General features: G+C 41.3%; 1 protein-coding gene across 1 annotated transcript in view; it reads left to right on the top strand.

The window, feature by feature from the left end:
• The window catches only part of ADGRL2 (adhesion G protein-coupled receptor L2), a 219,557-nt gene that overhangs the window by 141,170 nt on the left and 54,541 nt on the right, over positions 1 to 23,846 (top strand). Inside the window, 2 exon segments of the mRNA XM_032217356.1 lie at positions 5,898 to 6,155; positions 6,158 to 6,697. Of these exon segments, the coding sequence (XP_032073247.1) occupies positions 5,898 to 6,155; positions 6,158 to 6,697 (798 nt within the window).

Genomic DNA, 23,846 nt, shown 5'->3' with positions numbered 1-23,846 from the left:
AAAACAAATTATTGATCACTGTTAATTTTAATTCAAATTCTTTTTTAAAAAATGTCATTGTCAATTTTAATTGGGTTTGGGACATTCTATTTAATTTTTTTAAAACTTTTGTATTATGTGTTTCTTTTAATGTTGTCTGCCGCCCTGAGTCCTTGGGAGAAGGGCGGCATATAAATCTAATAAACCTAAACCTAAACCTAACTTAGGATTCCATGGAATAGATTTTGAAAAATCCTGGCCCAGAATATTTTCAAAAAATTGAAATCATAATACTTGAATACAATGAAATTTATTCCTAAATAGGATAATGGGATAAACTTTCCTTAAGAGGATCTACTTTCTGTGTCTTATTGTAACTGCATATTTCCTTAGTTCCTCTGCTTACCTTGGGATTTCTTTCCTAGAACAGCAGGGCAGCACATGCCCCGTTGTGACCCTTATTTTAAAATTAAATCAAAACTAAAGCACTGGCAAACTTAGTTTAACCACAAAGAGGAATAGAAGGCCCTGTGGCAAGGGAGATGTTTAGTATAAGAATAATGTATTTCAGTGTTCATACACTTCTATTATTGTTCAGAAATCAGTATATTATCAGTTGAACTCCAGGTACTCATTAATCTAGTCATTAAATGAACGCCATAATTTCATCAGTTTATGTGGTAAATTATTTAGGGACCCTATTTTGTAGTTTCTTGCTATTTTCATGTGATCAGGGTTATATTAAATATATAGTATTGTGTTCTGCTTCCCAATTTTAGCAATCTAAAATACATATAATTAATGGAAATTTTCTTCTTTTATTTTCAAAAATACTTTCTCCTACCAACAATTCATCTTCTGTGCCTCCCCTTCACAATTGCACATTTCCAAGGAGAACACTGTTAAAACCAGAATTTTAAAGTAGATCTAAAATGCAAAGTTGAAATAAGGGTGTTATTGATTAAATTACAGAGCAATAGAGAAAAGCCCACTTGAAATTTCTCTGAATTATGCAGTATATGTTGATACTCCAAATAACCTAAGTCAGTCCTTTTAGGATTAAAAAGCACATCAGAGACACCACTTCATACATCTGTGCATGATGTTTTATATTAAGTCTTGTTTATATCCAGTAATTCTGTGGAAAACATTCAGAGATAGCTGTACTATTGGACCTTGCAAGGTTATTACTTTACCAGGCTGTCCCCAAAAATGTACAGCTGAATTCAATGTGCCCACTGCGTACATGATACTAATATTTATTTGTTTGTTGACTTTATGCCCTTGTTTTAGTATTCTGAGCAGGTACATTGTTGTTTCTTTTAATATAGAATATGCTCACATCCACAAACATCAGGAAATGATGGATTACAAACCTCTTTTTTAAACTTTTTTTGTTCTATTTACTTGGTTATATTCTATTTCCTGGGATAGTAAATTGATTTAGATTTTTCAGATCCAGTAAAAATGGATCCTGGCCAGGTAAAACTGCATTTTAGTATCATTAAAATTAATATAAGTAATTTAACTGTATATTTTACACTTAACGATTGAATCAAGTGCATAAGATTCATGTGGTAGACTATATCATTATTAAAGAGAAATGTGACGGTTCCAAATAATTACTGTTATGGAAATGTTTTTTGGACAATGCCAGTGTGTTTAAAATAAATTTGGTATGAAATATGTAATAAATTTCCTTGGCATTGAGGCATGCTGCATTAAGAATGCCATGACCAACATTTTTCAAGGTGAATGATTTTCAACCAAAGCAAAAGTAAATAAAGCTATTTTATAGCTAGGTATTTATTTTGCAACAGGTTTCTTATACATTTCACTCGAAGTCTTGCATGTATTCTGATAAATATCTAGATTTTCCCATTAGTTTCAATAAGTAAAGAGCTATGCGTGTAAGTAAGTATATGTGGACACAAATCAGCATTATTTATTTAAACAGATGAAAAAGTCCTACAGGGGAAGGAAATTTATGGAATTATGTTTGTCAAAACATAGTTGTATTGACTGTTCATCTGAGCATCCTCGATATATCCCTGCCTTGGATTAATTATATTAGACAAGTGGTTTGTTTTATTATCCCATATATTAAAAAACAGGATAATAAACAGTAATTTGGTACATATTCTGATGATAACTTTGTCCTGTTTTGAGTTAATCTGATGCAAAATACTTAAATTTACCTAAATGAAAAGATAAATCTGATATTTGTTTCTTGTTTACTTCTTCCATCTCAACTGTTATACTTATTCATTTTAGACAGAGGATTTAATTCAGGCCTGAAAGTCATTCTGTGTCTCCAGAGTCCTATTTCCTCAGCATAAAATACCAAAAGCAGATCATGCAAATGTGTAACTTTGATTATAAGGATTTCATAAGCAAAACCTTTTAAGGTGTCAGAGAAAGAGATAATTGCATAATAGTCACATGGAATAATGCACAATATACTTTGACCTCCAGGAACAATTCCATATTCTCTCAGTAAGAGGAAAGTGCAGTTATAAATACAAATTTGTTCAAATTTTAATGTGGACCTTACCTTTTTCTCCCTCCCCACTCCTGGGATTATTGATGACTTTTTCTGCATAACAAAAAAAATCTTACCTTTCTTTATTCTTTTCTTTCCTCTGTCATCTTCTTTCCATTTGAATTATAGAAAACATGTTATGTATGTGAGGAACATTTCAACCCAGAATATTTCTGACATTGGCCTATAAAATGTTAATATTCATTTAACTTTTGAATGTAAACTACCATGATTTTTTAGTAGGTAGTGGGATAAGATATTGATGGAGCAGATGAAAAGATTTATTATTTCTAAAATTGAAATCCCAACATTCCCATTTCTAAGCAGTGGGGAATGAAACCAGGGTAAGCTTCATAATTTACATTAAACCACTGTAGCAAATCGAAAGATGAAGTGAACTAATGGAATCAAGGTAGCAAGTTTTTTCACTTTTACTACTTAAAAGTCACCTGTGAAAGTATCTATTATTGGGTTTGTGATTCATTCTCTATCTCGCCCTCCCTCCCTCCCTCCCTTGTCCCTCCCTCTGTGTGTGTGTGTGATGTGGTGGAGGTAAAGAAATTTTCATTGAATCACATTTCTTGGATATGGATGTTAATAATCCATCCATTCTCCAAAACAAATGACCTTTTTTACTCCTTTGTCCTCTTGAACCTCTATTTCTTAACCATGGTGTTTTCAACCAGCGATACAGCTAACATGAAGAAGGTATCCCCTTCCCTCTCTCATCATGATGAGAGGGGAAAGCATGTTTCATGGAAAAAAGTATAATCCAACTTTTCCAAGATGTTCCACTCTTACTTATGGAATTTGTCCACAGCAAAAATTGTTTTATCTTAAGGTTTGCTGCTGGGATTTTCTGAATGAGAAAAGAGTTTGGGTATCTCTCTGAAAATTGTTTTTCTATAATTGGTAACAGCAAAAAAGAAAGGGATTGTTTAAATAGTAAAATTGGTAATCTTCTCCTACGTGGCAGAATGGGAAAGGTCAGCCTACTTAAAGACTTTTCTAATACTGAACCATGTGAGCAGTATTTTAAAGCAAAGTAAAGAAAGTCCACAGCTCTGAATTATAATATATGAGCATTAAGGACTGTGTCTCTACCTTTGCATAGTTTAACTTCATTTTCAATATTTGTAAAATGAAAATGTTTTTTCCATAATGCCATCTATGTGCCCAAATTATTTGTTTTGTATGCACCCTTGCGCTTCACTGTCATCATTGAATAGGCTTTGAGATATTATCAATTACCTACCTTACAGGCTGGAATGATCAGCTGTAGAAAAATTTATAGCCAAAATAAGTGGTCACATTCAGTTTTGTAGATTTTTTCTTTTTTGAAAATTCTAAAACTGGGAAATCTTTGATTTAAAGGAAAACTCCAAAGCTCCTATAAATTCATTGACTGAGCACAGCATAGACTTTTGAGACTAATGGTATATTGAGTGGATACATACATCATGTTAAGCTGTTCTGTGGTTTGTTTGCTTTTGGTTTAGGGTGCTGAATAATCTCAGCCAATTGTGGTTTGTTCAGTAACTCTACGCCATAGCTCAATCCACTGTCTGTTATTCTTAAGAGATATTCTTCTATGATGTAATTACTTACATGCATGCCCAATTTTCTTTGCATTTTGTCCACTTCACCCTTAACTGAAAAGTCCAGTAAAGCTAAATACCACAATAAATTGTATCTTTTTAAAAAGAAATTAAAGAAACATCTGTATTTGGAAAAATGGCAGAGTAAACTCACCATGAATTGGTTATTTACATAAAAAGCAAACCAGTTGAGAACTCTCTGAGTGCCCAAATATATTGGATTTGCTTCTCGTTCAAGATTTGGATTTTGCAGTCTCAAAGAAACTTGCAAAAGGCTAGTCTGAATTAAATATTTTAAACTTAAAGGCTAATCGAAATATATTAGTATATCTTGCAATTTCAGTAACAGTAACACTTCTTTCTGGCAGAAGAATAAGATTGGGGTCCCGAAAGAGATCTGCCTATGCAAATCCACTTAGCTTCTCCTTTAACCAAAGATGTTTCTTTATACTAAAATACAATATATAAAACACATGCATATGATAGCATATTAATAGAAGGCCTTTTTACATGCACTTGTTAAGGCTGCTTGGGTAACAGAAGGCTATGTATATCATGCATTAGTCAAGTCTTTCATTATTATTCAGGTTGACTAAGTGAAACTACATCCCAGCATTTTCTGTACTGCCTCTTTAACCTACTAAAATGATTGATCCATGTTCACTTATGTAACTGTAGAATCTTTCTCCAGCTAGGTTTTCCTGTTGTCTGTTTTTCTCTATCCAATGTTGTGCAGTTCTTATTCTTCCTGTGTTTAACATCTGTTGACTAATTTAATCTTCGCCTAATAGTCAATTTGTGTTAATCTTCTTTTTTTTTCCCTTGCACTTTTTTTTTCATTTTTCTTCCGATGCTTGAAATAGAAGTGGAGCAAAAAGGTAAATAACATATATAGTCCAAACCCCTCAGCTCCTTGTTATGTGCCTTATGGATGTTGACCTCTTCCCTTTCCCCTTCCCGACAACACTCTGAGATTGTAATAATCAGCAGGATTTCATAAGTACCCTTCCTTAAAAGAAGTTGATTTTTTTGCAATTTTGCAATAAACTGACTTGGCTGCTAAACTGACTCGGCTATTTAAAAGCAGGTGGTGGGATTTAGTATCTGATGGCACCTGCTCTGAGATGAAGACTCCCGTTGCTTTCTTCCTCCCTCTCTTTCTCTTTCCCTCTCTTTCTCTTACCCATGACGACTATTTGTTAATAAAAATGTCATCTTGCTTGGCTTTCCAGAACCCTCTCCATAGCATGCCATAATTACAGGGTTCCTGGTCTGTTCCATCCATTGCTTTGGTTGCTCTTTATTTCTGTTGCTCTTGATGAAGGTCTACGGATCTGATGTTTTAATTTTAATTTTCCCCCCTTGTATGTTGAAGCAGCTTTATTTTCAGTCTGAGGGTTTCTGAATGTTTCTTGAAAACGTTAAGAATTAAAAACATCTACCGACCAGTTGAGCTGCTCTACGTCAATTAGAACTTTGGGAGAATAAAAGCTTTTATGCAAGGGTAGTTCTATTTTTTTTCCAGATTTAGTAACATGCCATACAACCTTGCTTTATTGTCAGAGGAAAGACTGTGTAACTTTTAAGAACCACGATGACAAAGGTTAATACATGTATTAATTACATATGAATTATAAGACATTGCTGTTAGTTAAAGGTTTTTTTATTTCTTTAAAGTTATTCAGACATAGTGTACTTGTCTAGATTTTATGGATATTGTGAATTTTATTCATTTTTTAAAAAACCAATCTTGTCTTGCTTCTTTCCGTGGCTACTAGTTTTTGTTTGCCCTGGGACATTGAAAGCTGTGGTGGATTCCCCAAATTTATATGAAGCTGAACAGAAGGCAGGTGCATGGTGCAAAGATCCTCTTCAGGCTGCAGATAAAATATACTTCATGCCGTGGACTCCATACCGCACTGATACTTTGATAGAATATGCATCTTTAGAGGACTTCCAAAATGGACGCCAACAGACAACATATAAGCTTCCGAATCGAGTGGATGGTACAGGATTTGTGGTATACGATGGCGCGGTCTTTTTAATAAGGAAAGAACCCGAAACATTGTCAAATTTGATTTAAGGACTAGAATTAAGAGTGGAGAAGCTATTATAAATTCTGCCAACTACCATGACACATCCCCTTACCGATGGGGGGGAAAGACTGATATTGATCTGGCAGTGGATGAAAATGGCTTATGGGTAATTTACGCGACAGAACAAAACAATGGAATGATAGTCATTAGCCAACTCAATCCATATACTCTGCGTTTTGAAGCAACATGGGAAACCACCTACGACAAACGGGCAGCATCTAATGCTTTTATGATATGCGGGGTGCTTTACGTTGTGCGATCAGTTTACCAAGACAATGAAAGTGAAACAGGTAAAAATGCAATCGACTATATTTACAACACCAGATTAAGCCGAGGAGAATATGTAGATGTTCCTTTCCCCAACATGTATCATTATATTGCTGCTGTGGATTACAATCCAAGAGACAATCAACTGTATGTGTGGAACAACAATTTCATCCTACGATATTCTCTTGAATTTGGTCCACCTGATCCTGCCCAAGGTAGGAATTCTCTTTTTAACTATTTAAATAAATAAATAAATTGCTTATAAATAAATAAACTGCTTATAAATACATAAATAAACTGCTTAATAAAATGAGATTTAAAATTAGAATGAATGCTGCTTGCCAAAACAAAAACAAGAGGACAGTTTTGCTCTAAATTTTACCTATGCCAAAATAAGGACAGTTTTTTAATACTAAATACACTATTTGTAATACCCCATGTATTTGTAATGAGAAATATGTTAGCATTGGTGCTTTCCTCTCACTTCGCAATGAAATATATAAAAAAGTCAATTATTTTGTGCTAGCATTAGAAAAGTATGTGATGGTAAAGCAACTCATTGGGACTGTTTTGTTTTTGCCCGAACGTTGTGAAGGTTTTCATTTCAGTTTCCATTTTGAGCGCCGAGGAATGTGATTTAATATTTTTGTTGCAAGGCACTCCATTCTCATATTTCCAATTATGTGGCAAATGCAGAACCAAATATGTATAAGAACCTAAAAGATAGTATCATTATATAAACTGCCAGAGAGTGGATATTTAGGAAGCTTCATGAGTGAAGAAATGTCTCCATTATACTATGGTGTACATAGTATAGATATTAAACAGTGAGAATGTTGTTTAGAAAGATAATTGGCAAGGGAATGCAGTAAAAATATATTGTTACAAGCTGCTGAAATCCACTCATTTTAAAATATGTTATGCACAGAAACCCTTGTGGACTTTGCATTTTTATTTTCATTTTACTTTATATATTTTTTATTAGATGTTCCTCTTCATCTGGTGATGAACTTTTATCACTTCTATTATATAGAACTGGTTGCTTGATGCACTGTAAACGTAAAAGAACTATAGGATCAGAAGTGCTATAAAGTAAGATAGGTCTATATAGGTATAAAAGTGCTATAGAAGTGTGCAAATACAACTATGGATAGCATGTATCTTCATTTCTGAATAGAAAACAGCTCATCCTGAGTAGTTAGATCAATGCCATCAGTTGAGGAACAAAAGAGGAGAGTAATTGGGTTAGCCTTGAGCTTAATTTTATTAGAGGTTGTGCTAAGAATTTGAAAAGTTACCTGTTCAATCAGTATTCTATTGAATATACAGGAAAATGTTTAAAGGCTACTCTGCTGAGCTTTTTAAGGCAATGAAGTAAAACTCATATATCCATATATCTATATTAATATTGATATAAATACCACGGTGGCACAGTGGTTAGAGTGCAGAATTGCAGGCTACTTCTGCCTCACCAGGCTCAAGGTTGACCCAGCCTTCCATCCTTCCAAGGTGGGTAAAATGAGGACCCAAATTTTGGAGGGCAATATGTTGACTCTGTAAACCACTTAGAGAGGGCTGTAAAGCACTGTAAAGTGGTATATAAGTCTAAGGGCTATTGCTATTGCTACAAATACAGATTAGACTAACAGAGTTGGAAGGGACCTTGAAGGTCTTCTAGTCCAATCGCCTGCTTAGGCAGGAAACCCTATATTAGAGATGGCAAACCTATGGCACACGTGCCACAGGTAGAACATGGAGCCATTTGTCAGGGCGGGCAAGGCACTGCGCTGTCAGCTGGCCAGTGCGCCTGCGCCCACTGGCCAGCTGAGTTCACCCTTTTAAAAGCCATTTTTTGCCTTCCCCAGGCTCCAGAGGCTTTATAGGAGCCTGGGGAAGATCCCCCCCCCTGCCACCCGGAGGCCCTCCAGAGGCTTCATGGGCTTCCCTCAAGCCTCCGGAGCACAAAAAACTGGCCCTACGGGCAAACCAGAACTTTAGGAACAGACTTCCTGTTTGCTCGGAGGATCATTTTGACTGCTCCCAAGGCTTCAGGGAAGCCTTCTGAAGGTCCCTGAAGCCTTCGGAGCACTCAAAACGACCCTCCGAGCAAACTGGAAATGACTTCCGGTTTGCTCGGAGGGTCATTTTGACTGCTCCCAAGGCTTCAGGGAAGCCTCCTGAAGGTACCTGAAGCCTCCGGAGGGCTGGGGGTGGGGGAGGCTGTTTTCACCCTCCCCAGGCTCCTATAAAGCCTCTGGAGAGTGAAAAAAGCATGCAAAAATGGGGAGTCGCGCCTGTAGTGCGTGCATGCACACAGGGGGGGGTCATGCATTGCATTATGGGTGCAGCACACCCGCACATGACCCCCCTACGCTCCCCCTACTTATGGCACGCGAGCCAAAAAAGGTTTGCCATCGCTGCCCTATATCATTTCTTTATGGTGTGTATGCATATGTGTACACACACACATACACACATCTATGTATATAATGCAAACACAGAGAAACATATTACACACACAAGCATAACCACACACACACAAGGTGGAATATTTTCTATCTTACCAGTACCTCTTTAAATCATTTCATTTAGAATTCTTTTCATGCTAATTTCTTAAAAGAAATATAATAAATCCTCTATTTAAATGACTAGCATTAAATTTTATATTTTATATTTTTCATATAGGTAGTCTTCAACTTACAGTACCTTTTGAGTGACTGTTCAATGTTACAATGGCACTGAAAAAAGTGATTATTTTCACACTTACGACCATTGCAGCATTCCCCATGGTCACATGATCTAAAATTCAGGTGCTTGGCAACCAGCTCTCATTAATGACAGTTGCCATGTCTTCGGGGTCATGTGATCACCATTTGTGACAATGGAAAGGCCAGATTCACTTAACAATCATGTTTGCAAAAATTATGTGAACTGAACAGTGGACAGCATCCATCCATGTGACAAATTTGGACAAACTTGGATCCAATAGGTTTTATGTCTTAAAATCTGCTAAGCCATGGATTGCAGGTTTACTGTAATCTATAATTTATAAAAATGCTAAATGTAAGAAAGAAATATTCATGCAAACATATTTTTTTTCCCAAATAAGAGCTTTGTATATTTCCCATGTTTATTTCATTGTTTCTGGTGTGTAGGAATAATATGCTGCATGATCACAATAAATATGCAGCAGCCGGTTGGTATGAGCAAGTACAGAAAAAATTGTAGTTTATAGTTATTTTTAAAAAGCATAATGTATATAAGTTAATCCACTCAATTCAAATGAGCTGGGAACTGTTGCAGGAGATTTATTTATTTTTTAAAAGAATTACTAGATTGGACCCAACCTTAGTGTTACTTTCATTAAATCCATTAAAGTTAATAGGACAAATTGATTTCAATGAGCCTGTTCTAAATATGATTACATCTGGGTCTGATCCAATGAAGTAAACAAATGCATTATCCGGTGCACTGCTTGGAGTGTCCAAGCAAGGGTTAAATTCTGTCCCACTGCCCAAGGACTGGATTGAAAACCTTTGGCCACGCTCTCTGGCTCCTTCCATCCTCAGTTTTTCAATGAAGGCAGGGTCCATCTGAGACGGATGTCCGCCTGGCAAAGGATCCTCACAGGGAAAAGCAGGACATCCTGGAAATAATACCCCAGGGTGGGGTTGGACACTCCTGCAGTGCACCGAGAACGACCTTCAGGTAAGCCAATGGTCATTCTCCGGTACACTGCTTGGAGCCCTCTGGCTCCTTCCATCCTCAGTTTTTCAATTCAGTCCAAAGCCCATCGGATGCATTTACAGCCTTAGCTGAAAGAATTTCAAATACTATTTTCCTTAGCATAGCTCTTTATTGTTTTACCTTCCTTCTTAGTTAGTTAGCCTTCCTTGCTTCGCTGTCTCGTTTGCCTTGCCCTGAGAAGCTTGATTCACTCATGACAGAGAGGCGCACTTCTTAGTCTCCTGGGCGGCCCATCACCTCAGCAGTGCCGCCGCCCAGCTGATCTTTACCGGCAGGACTGTCCGAAGCTTCGGCAGCCCATCTGGCATTTGGTAGGCACATCTAGTGACTCCAGCAGCCACGCGGCTAAGAGATCGAACAGGAGTGGCCATCCATCTGCCGGAGCCACACTGCGTGTGTCTTTCTGGGCGTGACCATCTTGGGAAACGGTGGTGGCCATTTTGGAGGTGGTTTTTTCCCACCGAAAAGCCGAATTGCTGCTTATTGCTGCCGGAGCTCCAGGACCCAGCGGATCCACTTCTTCCTGCAGCAAGCTTCGGGCAAGCACTTGGGCATTTGGAGGCCTTGGCAGGTGCCATCCTCCCCCTGCCAGTAGCAAGTTCCATCTGCAGTCCCAACAGAGTTGTGTCTCTCTTCCTGACCACAACGCCTCACCTGAGCGAGTGCATAGGTAGAATTCATCATCTGCCCCCAGGCCTACAATTTCCTCAGACTGGGCTGTCAGTATCTCAGGCAGCATGGATATGGATTCCATTGCCGAACCTCCTGAGCAAGGGCCCTCCACTGGGATGGATAGCCCTATGGCAGAAGGGTAGGCAGGGTGGCTAAGGAAGCTATAAGGGGAATTGGCAGACACCCTTACTCCAGGAAGGAGTCTGCCGGTCAGGATAAGGTGGATGCCAGGCACCAAAAAGCCCTAGAGAGACAATTTGAGAGGGTTCAGAGGCAAATCATCACGGTGGCTCAGGTCCATTGTGCGGACCCTCCTGAGTCCCCTGGGAGCCAGGGCCTTTCCCAACCAGCCCCTCCCCCATCCTCCTGCAGGGGAGAACCACAGGAGTTCTTCTCAGACTAATCATATGGATAATCCAGGTCCCTTTCCCCTTCTATTGGTGGGGATGCAGATCTGTTTGACTGTGAGGTAGTGAAAGAAGAGGATTCTCCCCTCCCCCTCCTCTTGTGCCCTGTAGGCCAGCCTCACGTTCTACTTCTGGGGCAGGGACCCAGCCAGTGGAGGACCAGGGACCATTTCTCTCAGCCGAAATGTGGGAGGTGATTGCTTCCACAATATCCCAGGGCATTGTCCAGGGCCTCAAGGAATGTGCTTAAAAAATCAGGCCAGGGGCACAAGAGCAAGTATTTGATTCCCAAGTGTTCCTTGCCTCCCCCCTCCATGGTTAGTGGTGAATCAATCTCGGAGGGGGAGGATCTGGCTGGACCAGTTTAGTTTAGTTTAGTTTAGTTTAGTTTAGTTTTCCCTTTATTTGTATGCTGCCCTTTTCCCTGGGGGGACTCAGGGCGGCTCACAGTTCAAAAAGGGGGGGGGGAGGACAAACAATTTCCAACATGAAGACAATACAACATATTAAAAAGAAAGCACAACAGTCACACAATTCGGGTGGGGCCAGAATCCTAACCCCAGGCCAGCCGGGACAGCCAGATCTTTAAAGCGGCGCGGAAGGACTGGAGGGTGGTGAGGGTCCGAATCTCCACGGGGAGTTCGTTCCAGAGGGTCGGAGCAGCCACCGAGAAGGCTCTCCTCCGGGTAGTTGCCAGTCTGCACTGGCTGGAAGATGGAGTTCGGAGGAGGCCTAATCGATGCGATCGTATCGCAGACCAGATCTGTCTGAGGACGAGGGTTTGGTAACTGATAAGCCCGCCTTTACCAGGGTGTTCAAGCCTTCGTTATTTAAGTCTATATTATATAAGGCAAAAATCATTATTCACCAAGAGGCGACCCCCACCGTTACTCAGGAGTCTACTGACCGTGGCGGGTTGTTTGATGAGACCATTCAACTAAAGACCTGGTGCCTGTGCCCAAGTTATTCAAGGAGTTTATGCAACATCAGTGGGTGCAGCCAGGGACCTGGGCGGCCCCGGGGGGTAATGGCAAGCGGCTTTATGTCGTAGAGTCTGGCATGGAAGATCTTCTCAAATTACCGGAGGTCGATGGTCTGGTGGCGGCCCTGACCTCTAATTCCATCCTTCCCCCAGATCTCTTGGAAGGGCTCGAAGAGAATGGAAAGGGCTTGTCATAAGACCCAGCAGGCTGTGGCATGGACCATTAGGGCTTCCACCTTGGCCTCTTTCTTTAGCAGGGCTTCCATTGCCTGGTTGCGTCAACTGCTCACCCATATTCCGCAGCAAAGTTTGCTTCCAGAGCCATGGCCGCTAACATCACCTCCCTCCGGCTCTTATGGCTCCACCATTAGAACACGGACATGAGATCTAAATGGAAGCCCGCGTCAGCTACCTTCAAGGGTGACAAGTTGTTTGGGGATACCTTAAACTCTGCCCTTATTGAGAATAAGGACAAGCGGAAGGTTATGCCTTCCATCTCATGTAAACTGGACCAGAGGAATTCTTCCTTTCAGAACTAGTCCTTTCGAGCCACTGACTCGCAACCTAATTCCTCCTCCACTTCCACCTCCTTACAACACCCTTATGCCCAGGGCTATGAACGAAACCAGGACAGGCAGCCTTTTAGGGATAGGACCCATCATCACTCCTTCTCTATATGGCCATTTCGAGGTGGATCAGCCAACAAGCCATTCCGCCGCAACAAATGACCACCAGTCACACACCCTATAGAGGGTTGGCTTCAACTGTTTGCAGAACATTGAGGGATAAGCATGTCAGATTTGTGGGTACTGCAAACAGTGAGGCTCAGCCTCACCCTAGAGTTCATTTCTCTTCCCCCGCCATTTTATTTGTTGTTGCACCCCCAGGTGTGCCATCAAGAGGGGGCTCATGGAGACAGATTCGTCATTTGACAGAAATAAGGGCCATAGAACCGGTTCCCCTGGGGCAGGAGAGGAGGGGGTTCTACTCCATCCTCTTTCTGGTTCCAAAAAGCTCAGGAGGTAGGAGTGCCATCTTGGACTTGAGGAAACTGAACTATCGTCTTGCCTACAAGAAGTTCAAGATGCAGTCCCTCCAGTCAATCCTGGGCAGCCTTTGGCCAGGGGATCTGATGACTTCCATCGACTTACAGGAGGCCTACCTCCACGTTCCGATAAGACTGGCCCACAGGCGATTCCTGCGGTTTTATTATGCCGGCTGGCATTACCAGTATCGGGCCCTCCCCTTTGGCCTGTCATCAGCCCCCAGGATCTTCACAAAGATATTGGCCACAGTGGTGGCAGAACTCTGAAATCACCCCATTATCTGTACAACATTTTGATCCAGTCATCGTTCCACACGCCAGCACTGAGGGACCTGAAATCCATCATGGACTTCCTGCAGTACCACAGGTTTTCCATCAACCACAAGAAGAGTCATCTCACTCCCACCTCAAGAATGTTACACCTGGGAGCGGTGATCGACACTTCAACATGTCTTCTGTCCCTGTCTCCAGATTGGATTCGGAGCCTCCAAGAGCTTGTACAGCAGGTTAAATGGTCTCCCTCCGTCCCTGTGGTCCTATTGTCGCAATTGCTGGGCAATATGATTTCCTGTCTGGCAATTGTTCCCTGGGCAAGGCTGCATGCAAGAGAGTTGCAGTGGTTTCTCCTTCCATCACAGAGAGGCAATTCCAGCAACTCCAGGACCCACGTTCACCCATCGCTGAAAGTACTACGCTCCCTCCCAAACACCAGCATTGATGAAGGGGTCGTTGTTCCGAGAACCTGAGTGCATGATTCTCACGTAGGAGGCCAGCCTCTTTGGGTGGGGAGCTCACTTCCACAACAAGGTAGTGCTGGGCAAGTGGTCCTCCAAAGAGCTCGCCCACAACATCAACTGGCTGGAGTTGAAATTGGTCCACCTTGTTCTGGGCAAGTTCCAGTCAGACCTGCAGGGGCACCATGTGCTTGTCTGGATGGACAATGTGACAGTGAAGGCGCACATCAATTGCCAAGGCAGCATCAGATCCAGCGCGCTGATGGCGGAGGCAGATGCACTCGGATGGTGGGCAGAGCATCATGTAAGTTCCATAAGAGCAGAACACATATCGGTGATAAACAATGTTCAGGCGGATTGGTTAAGCAGGGCCACTCTAGATCAGTTGGAGTGGCGGTCCAACTGATCTAGAGTCCTGTTCCATCAACTGTGTCTCAGATTTGGCACTCCACTAGTCAACCTTTTTGCCACCCCAGAGAATGCCCAACTTCCCCGCTTTTTCACCAGGTACAGCTTGCCTCAGACGGAAGGGATAGATGCGCTCAACTGCCCTTGGCCCACGGGCCTGCTTTACGCTTTCCCACCATTGCCTCTACTTCCTCAGGTCATCAGGAAGATTCTGCTGGAACAAGTGGAAGTGCTGCTGGTGGCCCCTTACTGGCCATGGAGAACTTGGTTTGCAGACCTCACTAACCTCTCGGTCAGCCAGCCTTGGAGAATTCCCCAGGAATTGTCTCCCTCAGCCAGGGGGTAATACAACACCCAGAGCCCCAGTGGCTCAATCTGGCCACCAGGCAGTTGAGAAGGATCTCCTAGCTCAAGCCAAATTCTCGAGGCAGGTCATTCATACCATTCAGGTGGCCCAGCATCTTTCTACCACCAGGATCTACGTAGCCATGTGGTCGGCCTTCTCCACCTGATGCAGCTCACATCACCTAGAGCCACTTTCTGCATCTCTCCCTCAAGTACTGGACTTCCTCCAAGAGGGATTCGGTAAAGGACTAGCTCCAAATACCTTACAATGCCAAGTCGCTGCACTGACCACTGTAATATCTGTAAACTCTTCCCAATCGCTCAGCCGTCACCGCAGTGTATAGGCCTTCCTTAAGGGCGCATCGAACCTGCAGCCGCAGGTGATCCATCAATACCCATCCTGGGATCTTGCTGTTGTTCTAAGGGCTCTCTCAGAACCACCCTTTGAACCTCTCCGATCTTCTTCCATCAGGCACCTTTCTTTCAAGACGGCCTTCCTCATCCCCATTACATTGGCGAGGAGGGTGTCAGAACTGGCAGCCCTGTCAATTAGGGAGGATTTGTGCCTCATCCATAGAGACAGGGTAATTCTCTGGCTGTATCAATTCCTACTTTCACAGGGCCCAGGAGCTCGTTCTCCCAAACCTTTGCCCGAGACCCATGTATCCTAGAGAACGCCATTGGCATACCCTTAATGTGCAGAGAGCATTGAACTGGTACATCAAGCGTACATCTCCTTCTGACACTCGGAGGCCTTATTTGTGTCATTTCAAACCGGCGGCCATGGGCCAGAAAGTTTCATCTTCCACCATCAGCCGTTGGTTTAAAGCTTTTATTTCCCTGGCCTACGAGCACCAGGGTAGGCCTGCACCTCCCAGACTGACAGCACACTCAACCTGAAGTGCAGCAACTACTGTGGCCTGGGCTACCCAGGCCTCGATTGAGGAGACCTGCAAAGCCGCAACCTGGGCGACGCCATCCTTATTTGTTAGGCACAACAAGCTGGACAAATATGCCTCTGCAGATGCTGCCTTCGGAAGACGTGTCTTGCAGAGCGTGGTTTCTGCCAAATCTTGACGTGGATTGTGGACCTCATAGGAGGCACCCGCCCTAGTGACATTTTTCTTGGGCATGTCCCTTGCTTGGACACTCGAAGCAGTGCACCGGAGAATGACCATTGGCTTACCTGAAGGGTCGTTCTTGGTGCACTGCAGGAGTGTCCAACCCCACCCTGGGGTATTATTTCCAGAATGTCTTGCTTTTCTATGTGAGGATCCTTTGCCAGGCAGACATCTGTCTGGACCATGCCTTCATTGAAAAACGGAGGATGGAAGGAGCCAGAGGGTGTGGCCAAAGTTTTTTAATCCAGTCCTTGGGCAGTGGGACAGAATTTAACCCTTGCTTGTACACTCCAAGCAGTGCACCAAGAATGACTCTTCAGGTAAGCCAATGATCATTTCATTCTTTGACATCCATTTTCTTTTCAGGAATGAACGTTCAGGGACAAAGAACATCAGTTAAACTTTCTTTAAAAAAATGATTAGAGTTTATACATACTGCTCAGGGTTGAAGCAGATATAAGCAATTGTTTCTACCCTTCTCTGCTTTTAGAAAGAAAATTATCCTAATTATGTCACAGGGTCAAAATGTCCACCGCGGAAGCCAAGGCCTATTCTTGTAGAATATCTAATTTTAAGACCATTATAAGGAATTCAGCAATCACTTTACTTGTGATGCATTCAGTAATGACATTTTCAGAGACTCAACAACCCTGTCTTTTATCTTGTAGCCTATCAGTACCTGTCTGTACCACAACTTCCTTCTTCAAAATGGTTCAAATACCGCATTTGCCCTCTTTCACCAAATAGAATTAATTTATCTCACTCTACCTTAGTCCCTCCCTAGCTAAATATCATACTTAACCTCTGCCATGTCATTGTTTCCCTCTAAGAAGAGATATTCCTCATGCTACTTCTCTATATTATATTGCAGTGTCGGTAGCAGTGCCAGAATTATTTATAGAAGTGTTTCATAAAATGCTTAGTTTTCTATTCCTGCAGCATTAAAACCATAGCTTAAACTCAATCTTTCAGGCCCCATGTAAAATTAACTTCATGGAATATCAAGGGTTGTGGACAAACTAATTCTTTTAGGGCTTAAGGTATTTCTCAGACTTCATACAGTTTAAAGTTCAGTCCCTTGTATACCATTCATAAGACTAGCATAGCCCTTGACCCGGGCAATAAAGCACAAACTTAAACTAAATCAGGGATTTAGTTTTAATTCCTTTTATTATATTGCTTTTTCACAGTTCCTCTAATGGCTCACAATGGTCGATGTGGTATTCTCCCCTTCTGCCACTGAATCTTAAAGAGCTCCAGCTTGCGAATTAGTTTAGGTTGACCCAAAGCTATCCAATGAAGTAAATGAAAGAATAGGAAACAGAATCCAGATCTTCTCATTCACAGTGTGGTAGGAGTAGATATTATTATTACTACAGCTATAGATGCTATTCCTGTTTACTACTTTGTTGTTGTTTTTTTACTTTGATATACTGGCCTACATTACTTTTGAACACTTCTTTAGAAAGGTAATACATTAAGAAGATCTCATTTCCTTTGTATCTAAAACTCAAGAATATGTTAAACAATTATAGCAATAGCAATGTCACTTAGACTTATACACCACTTCACAGAGCTTTATAGCCCTCTTTAAGCAGCTTACAGAGTCAGCATATTGCCTTCAACAATCTGGGTCCTCATTTTACCCACCTTGGAAGGATAGAAGGCCAAATCAACCTTGAGCCAGTCAGGATCGAACTGCTGGAAGTAAGCAGAATTAGCCTGCAATGTTGCCTTTCAACCAGTGCACCCCCACTTATATTTGATTTTTTAAATATTATTTTATATCATATATTATTTTGGAGGAAATTTATTATTTTTCATCTGTTATATAACAGGAAAACCGTTTTCTGGCTTTACAGGCTGATACTTTGATACACTTCCCAGAATTTCAAAATCCAAGATTAAAAACAGGATTAATAGTATCTTCTCATATTTTCCATGAAAAAATCCCCCCTCCCCCCAATATTATAGGACTTTTTTCTGTCTTAAATATGGTACAGGTTTATTCCCTTTGACTCTGAGATCTTTTTTTCTTAATTACTCCCTGGACCGATCTCTTGTTGATATTGATGCATTTAAGTGATTTCTGGCACTTTCAGAAGCATGAAACTAGGCTGTATAACCAGACAAATAACAATGCAATTAGACCATATCAGCCATACTAGATGATACAATATTCTTCCAACCAATTTGCATGAGTTGCTGTAGTTATGTCTTTTGTTCCAATATGAGAAACTTCTCTCACTTTTCCTCCTTAAACAGCAGAGCTGTAATGTGCAACTACGTACCGCATTTCAGAATGCAGATAGGAATCCTGTAATCAACATGGATTTATTTTTAATTCCAACATACTGCATAAGGTTAAAGCAGCTGAGCATCATAAAGACAATTTCCAAATTTCTATGCAGTTATCCCAAATGCAGACAACAGCAAAACCCTTTTAACTAGTATGGCTACCAAATCGGCTGAATTGACTGATACCTTAAAAACGAAGTTAAAGCTAATTGTTACTTTCTGCCAAATACATCTTCTTCTGCAAACCTTGCTTAATGTCTATTTTGCCAAATCTGTTAGGATGCTTGTGGTGCCACCTTTAGGGAAGGAAGTGTAGTTATCCTCTATTCAGATTGTACGTGAGTAGAAATCTGACTTTTCCACAGGGTCTTTTAAATCATTCTAGGCATTTAGATTCAGTGTTTAAACTTTAAATAATTCTACAGCACAGGTAGCACGAGTACTAAAATTGTGCACGTCGTTTTTTTTCCAGACAAAGCAGATGTATTTCAGAACTCATTTTTTAAATAGCCACACTGATGGTAGTGGTATCTGTCTTTGCAAATGAACAGCTGCACATAGAGTGCCGCATGAAATTATATGCTCTTGTGATTTTAACCTCCTAGCTGGACTCAAAAAAAGAGTCATCGTGATCCCTTTTAGTGATGTTAAGCTGTAGGGCACAAGGGTAGCTTAAATGAGTTAGAAGCTGTCAGAAGTAAGAGGATCTGTGAGAGTATTAATTGCACTATTGTTGATACAGATTTCTGTCATGGAGAAATGACTTAATTAAACACATGGTGTCTAGAATATCAGTAATAAGGAAAACCTCCCCCAGATTCTTTCCATAGCGCCCCAAGATCTGAAGCAGCAGTGGCTTCTTGACACTTTCCCAAGCATTTGTGATGCTTTTGACAACATTAATTGAGAAAGCATTGGGAGTCTGGCTGCATTGTAATCAAAAGAAAATTACAGAGATTTCACAAGATGCCAGACAAGTACTTACAGAGAAGATAGACAGGTTTGAGGAGTCTGCTTCCTTTATTTTTTCTTTTTCAACAGGTAGGCTGAATAGAAAGTTCAGCAAGATTTCACAGGCGGTACTCTATCAGACTAGCAATGAAACGTGGCACTTCACAAGGGTCTTTTATGTGTGTGTGTTGGCAATGGAAAATGAGAATCAGAGAACCATAACTTTCAGAAAGAGTTAGTTCTTGAGACTACTCAGCTAGAAACAAGGGAATAGGTAGACAGACAGATGTGTGCATTTTATTCTACATAAACTATATAGAATGTAAAGAAGACAGGGAGAAAGAAAGGCCTAAGCATCAATTGAAGCCATTCCTGCATTAATTTTTACAGATGACTGTATGAGGTCAGAGGTCCCAAATAGGCATTGAATGTGTGTAATATCAGGCACCTTAGGAACTTTAGAATAGATTTACAACCATAGGGAAAAAAAAACCATCATAATGTCCTGACTATAATGTCCTCAATAAACTTGGAATGAAACAAGTAAGATGCACAATCAACTCTGGCTTTTTTAAACATTTGCAGAATGGATGGATATGGATGCTTTCAGTTTTGACCATTATAGGAATGTTGAAAAATACCTGATTTTTGTGTGTGGCAGGGTGTTAAAATTCTTGTCCACATTCTAATAGAAGTAGATGTTTCTTGCTTTTTTCTTTTCTCCTTACCCCCACTAGAAAGAAATATTCTTTTCAGGTTCTTTGAAAAACAGATGTCTTACCTATCTCCTTGTTTGCATTTGTGGTTGAATTCAATTTACATTCAAGAATACATGTTTCTAGAAGTTATAGCCTAAGGACAAAAGAGGTTTAAATCCTTTTTTTTAAAAAAAGCGTAAGCCTTTAGGAAATAAGTGTCAAAGAAAAAAAAATTAAACCTGAAAAGTGTCAAATCCGGTTGTTTCCAGAAGGCCTGAGTTCATAGGGAGTGAATGCTTGTCACAGTTTGTAAATTCCTCCAGGCAGGGACCTGTCTTTTCTTTGTTTGGAAAAAATGGAGAGAACACCAATACAGATACAGGTATTACTTTTTTAAAGCAAAAATTATGAGTTGTGTTCCTCCACCAGTTAATAATTCTTTTAATATTGCAATAGCTAGAGGCAGGTTAATACTCTGATGTGCAGGTGGACTTACTAATTCTACCTTTTGGGATGGTAAATTAAAATGCCTTTTTTTTCTAGCTGTTCCTTTTGATGACTGGCTGCTTGTTTCCTTTTCTTCTCTGTAGCTTTCCGGGAAATTGTTATTTACAATTCTCATACATTTTTATAAGCTATTGTGGATCTAATGAGACTTCCTTTCCTGAAAATCAAGTGGTATTCTTAATTTCATGCAGGAAATACCATGGTTGAGCCCGCTTCCCACGCTGAATAATGATATTTCAGGGAGAGAAACGTTCAGTTTCACAAATTCCTTTTCAAGTTTGCTGTGCAAAAAGCAAAGCTGCAGGATTCCTAGTTGAATACAAGTAGTCCTCGACTTATGACCACAATGGAGCCCAAAAGTTCTGTTGCTAAGTCAGACATTTGTTCAGTGAGCTTTGCCCCATTTTATGACTTTTCTTGCCACAGTTGTGAAGTGAATCAGTTAATACGGTCGCTAAGTGAATTTGGCTTCCCCTATTGACTTAGTTTCTCAGAAAGTCACAAAAGATGATTTCATGACCCCAGGACACTGCAACCATCATAAATATGAATCAGTTGTCATGGGGATGCCTTTAACGGTCATAAATGTGAAAACATTCATAAGTCACTTCTTTCAGTGCCATTGTAACTTTGAAAGGTCTATTGTAAGTCAAGGACTATCTGTACAAGCTTCTCATGAGTTATCTGTTTTAAAATATTTCATCATATCTTTTAAAATCAGATTTGCTGGACCCATTGCTCCGCAGACTTATCAAACCAGAAATACAACTTAATGCCTTTTTCCCCCTCCTTTCATCCTTAAAACCACACATTCAGATCCTGGTTACCCGGATATAAAGTCAAGCTGTTTTATTTTTTGTTAAATCAATGTGTTGTAATGTTTGGGGTTTTTTGACCAAGAGTGGGTTCAAATTGCAATCTATCTTGAGAGGATTGATGTTATCGGGATAAAATGAAGAGAGAGATCCCATGTAAGCCTCCCAGATGGAAAGACAGGATTAGCAATCTAACAAATGTTGCTATCACTCACTGCAGACAGTATGTTGCTTAATACTTTTCTCAAGCATCTTTCTGTTTTCCACTTGATATCTAGTGAAATAATCATTTTGGGATTTAGCTTTTGAACCTTTTAAAAAAAACCATTGAAAGTGACAAGTTCTTTTTCTAATTTTTTTTCCTAGTTAATTGTTAATTTTCATGACTTTTACTCTACGTATTATACTATTTATTATCTTATAACTTACAGTGTAAACCATAAACATGCTAGTATATCAAATTATAAAATAAGTCAATATATATGTAAATACTGTGTAATGTATTAACATAGAAATGTTTTATGGAATGTGTCACAACAGAATTGGTACATTCCAGGCATAGTAATATAGAAGCTGCAACTAATTGCGGTGCATTAAATTGATCTGATAATCTAGAGCTCCTACCACAAATTATTTAATTCATTGGTTAGAGTTTTGAAGTGTTCATGTTGTTACAAAGATGTTATTTTTTTAATATTTTCATATTTTTTCCCTGTGACTCTTTTTTAAAGTTGAAATAAATAACTATAGATATCAAACATAATAATTATTCTCAGTGAACAACAACAAGGGGAATGACCATTGGCTTACCTGAATGGTTGTTCCTAGGCGCTGCGGGAGTGTCCAAGCATGGGTTAACTTCAGCTTGCTGCCCGAGGACTGAGTTCAAATCTTTGTGTAGCCACGCCTCCTGTTTCCCACAGAGGCTCAGTTTTAAAAACGAAGGTATCTGATCCAAAGGTTGCTGTATGGAAAAGCCCATGTCTTATAGGTGCTAGGTCCTGCACCCACAAAAGAAAAACCCCAGGGCGGGGTTGGACACTCCCGCAGCGCCTAGAGAATGACCATTCAGGTAAGCCAATGGTCATTCTCCTAGGCACTGCTTGGAGTGTCCAAGCATGGGACATACCCAAGCTATGTGGTTCCAGGGTGGGAAGAAGGAATGTCCCGGGTAACAGGGGCTGCAAGGACCCACTGTAAGACCTTCCAAACGAAGCCTTAGCCGAGGCAAAGGTGTTCAGTCTGTAATTTCGAATGAACGGAGACGGCGAGGAACAAGTGGCACCCGACATATCTCCTCAATGGGAGCTTGAGTGGCCCAGGCGGCCATTGTCGTGGTACTCTTCATGGAGTGCACTGTTATACGAGGAGGAACAGGCCTGCCTTGTTGTTCATAGGCCAACTTTATGTATGCGCGCAGCCAGCAACCTACCCCAGGCCCTGGAGGGTTGAGGGAGAACTCCAGTGTTCTGCCCTCTAGCTTTGGCTTTGCTCAGGAGGGGCAAGGATAAACCCAGTTGTTGGATGCCATTAGCAATCCCCTGTGATATTGCCCATTGAACCACTTCCTGCATTGCTTGGGACAACTCAGGAGCCTCCCTAGAACTAGGGCCAGTGGGAGGAGCCTCTTCCCCCATTAGAGAACAAGCCTCTTCCATTCTACCTCCTCCAGAGAGGAAATAGGAGACCTGGGGGAAGCCCTGGAAGGGTTGGGAGAAAATCCAAAGTCCCTTCATCTGCCAGAGATGGAGAGCCCTCGCGTGGAGTCTCCACCAAGGGAATGTCTGTAGAAAATGGTGGTGGAGGTGGTTCCCTGGCTTGCACAGTTTGTGCCTGGGCACTAACTGCCTTTTGAAACTGTCTCTCCAGGGCCTTCTGTCTCCTTTCAGCCAACCTTTCTGCAGCTTTTGAGACTTTCTTGGCTTGGGGCTGTATCCCTTTTGCAGCGCAGCCTGCACTGTCCCCCTTAACAGCAGGGTTGGGCCTGCTGCGTTTGTTAGCAGGAGGTTCAGCTTGATCCCTGGCTTTAGACACGTTCCTGCTGGCCATGGCACACTTCTTTCTCAGTCAGAGCTTTAGATGTGATAATCCCAGTAATGCAATTGTTCTGGAAGTATGCCCCTTTAATTCAGTCCAAGTTCTGATAAAAACGTGGCCTTGCCGGGATCAGTAACAGTCAGCAATATTTTGGCACCAAAAATGGAAGTCCCAAGGTGCTGCAGATCTGCGCAGTGATAAAGCAAGGAATGGCCTGAAAAAGCCAAACTCCTTGCAGCCGCTCTCAATAGTCTTCCTGGGGGGGTGAGACCTGCTTGGAGGCCCAGAGTGAGATCCCAAATTAAGAAGCCCTCCCAGCGGCGATCTACTGTGGAAACCAGGTTATGGCAAAGCAAACAGCTTGAGAATAAAGCGTGCCACTTTTTTCTGTTCAAAATGGCCGCCACAAGCTATGGAGCGCACCGTGGAGCTGCCGGCAGTTTGGAGAGCTTAGTAGAGCCTCCATTCTAAATTTAGACCACTGACAGCAAACTCAGAGGGATCCCTACCTTTCTACTTGCCCCCAGAGCTCGCCAGCAGCTGCTGACGAGCCTCTCGGTGGTGCCCTCAACCGCGGTGGTCTTGGAAGGCAGCCAC

This window comes from Thamnophis elegans, chromosome 5 (genome assembly GCF_009769535.1).
Source record: "Thamnophis elegans isolate rThaEle1 chromosome 5, rThaEle1.pri, whole genome shotgun sequence".
Lineage (NCBI taxonomy): Eukaryota > Metazoa > Chordata > Lepidosauria > Squamata > Colubridae > Thamnophis > Thamnophis elegans.
This window is presented reverse-complemented; position numbering and strand designations above follow the sequence as displayed.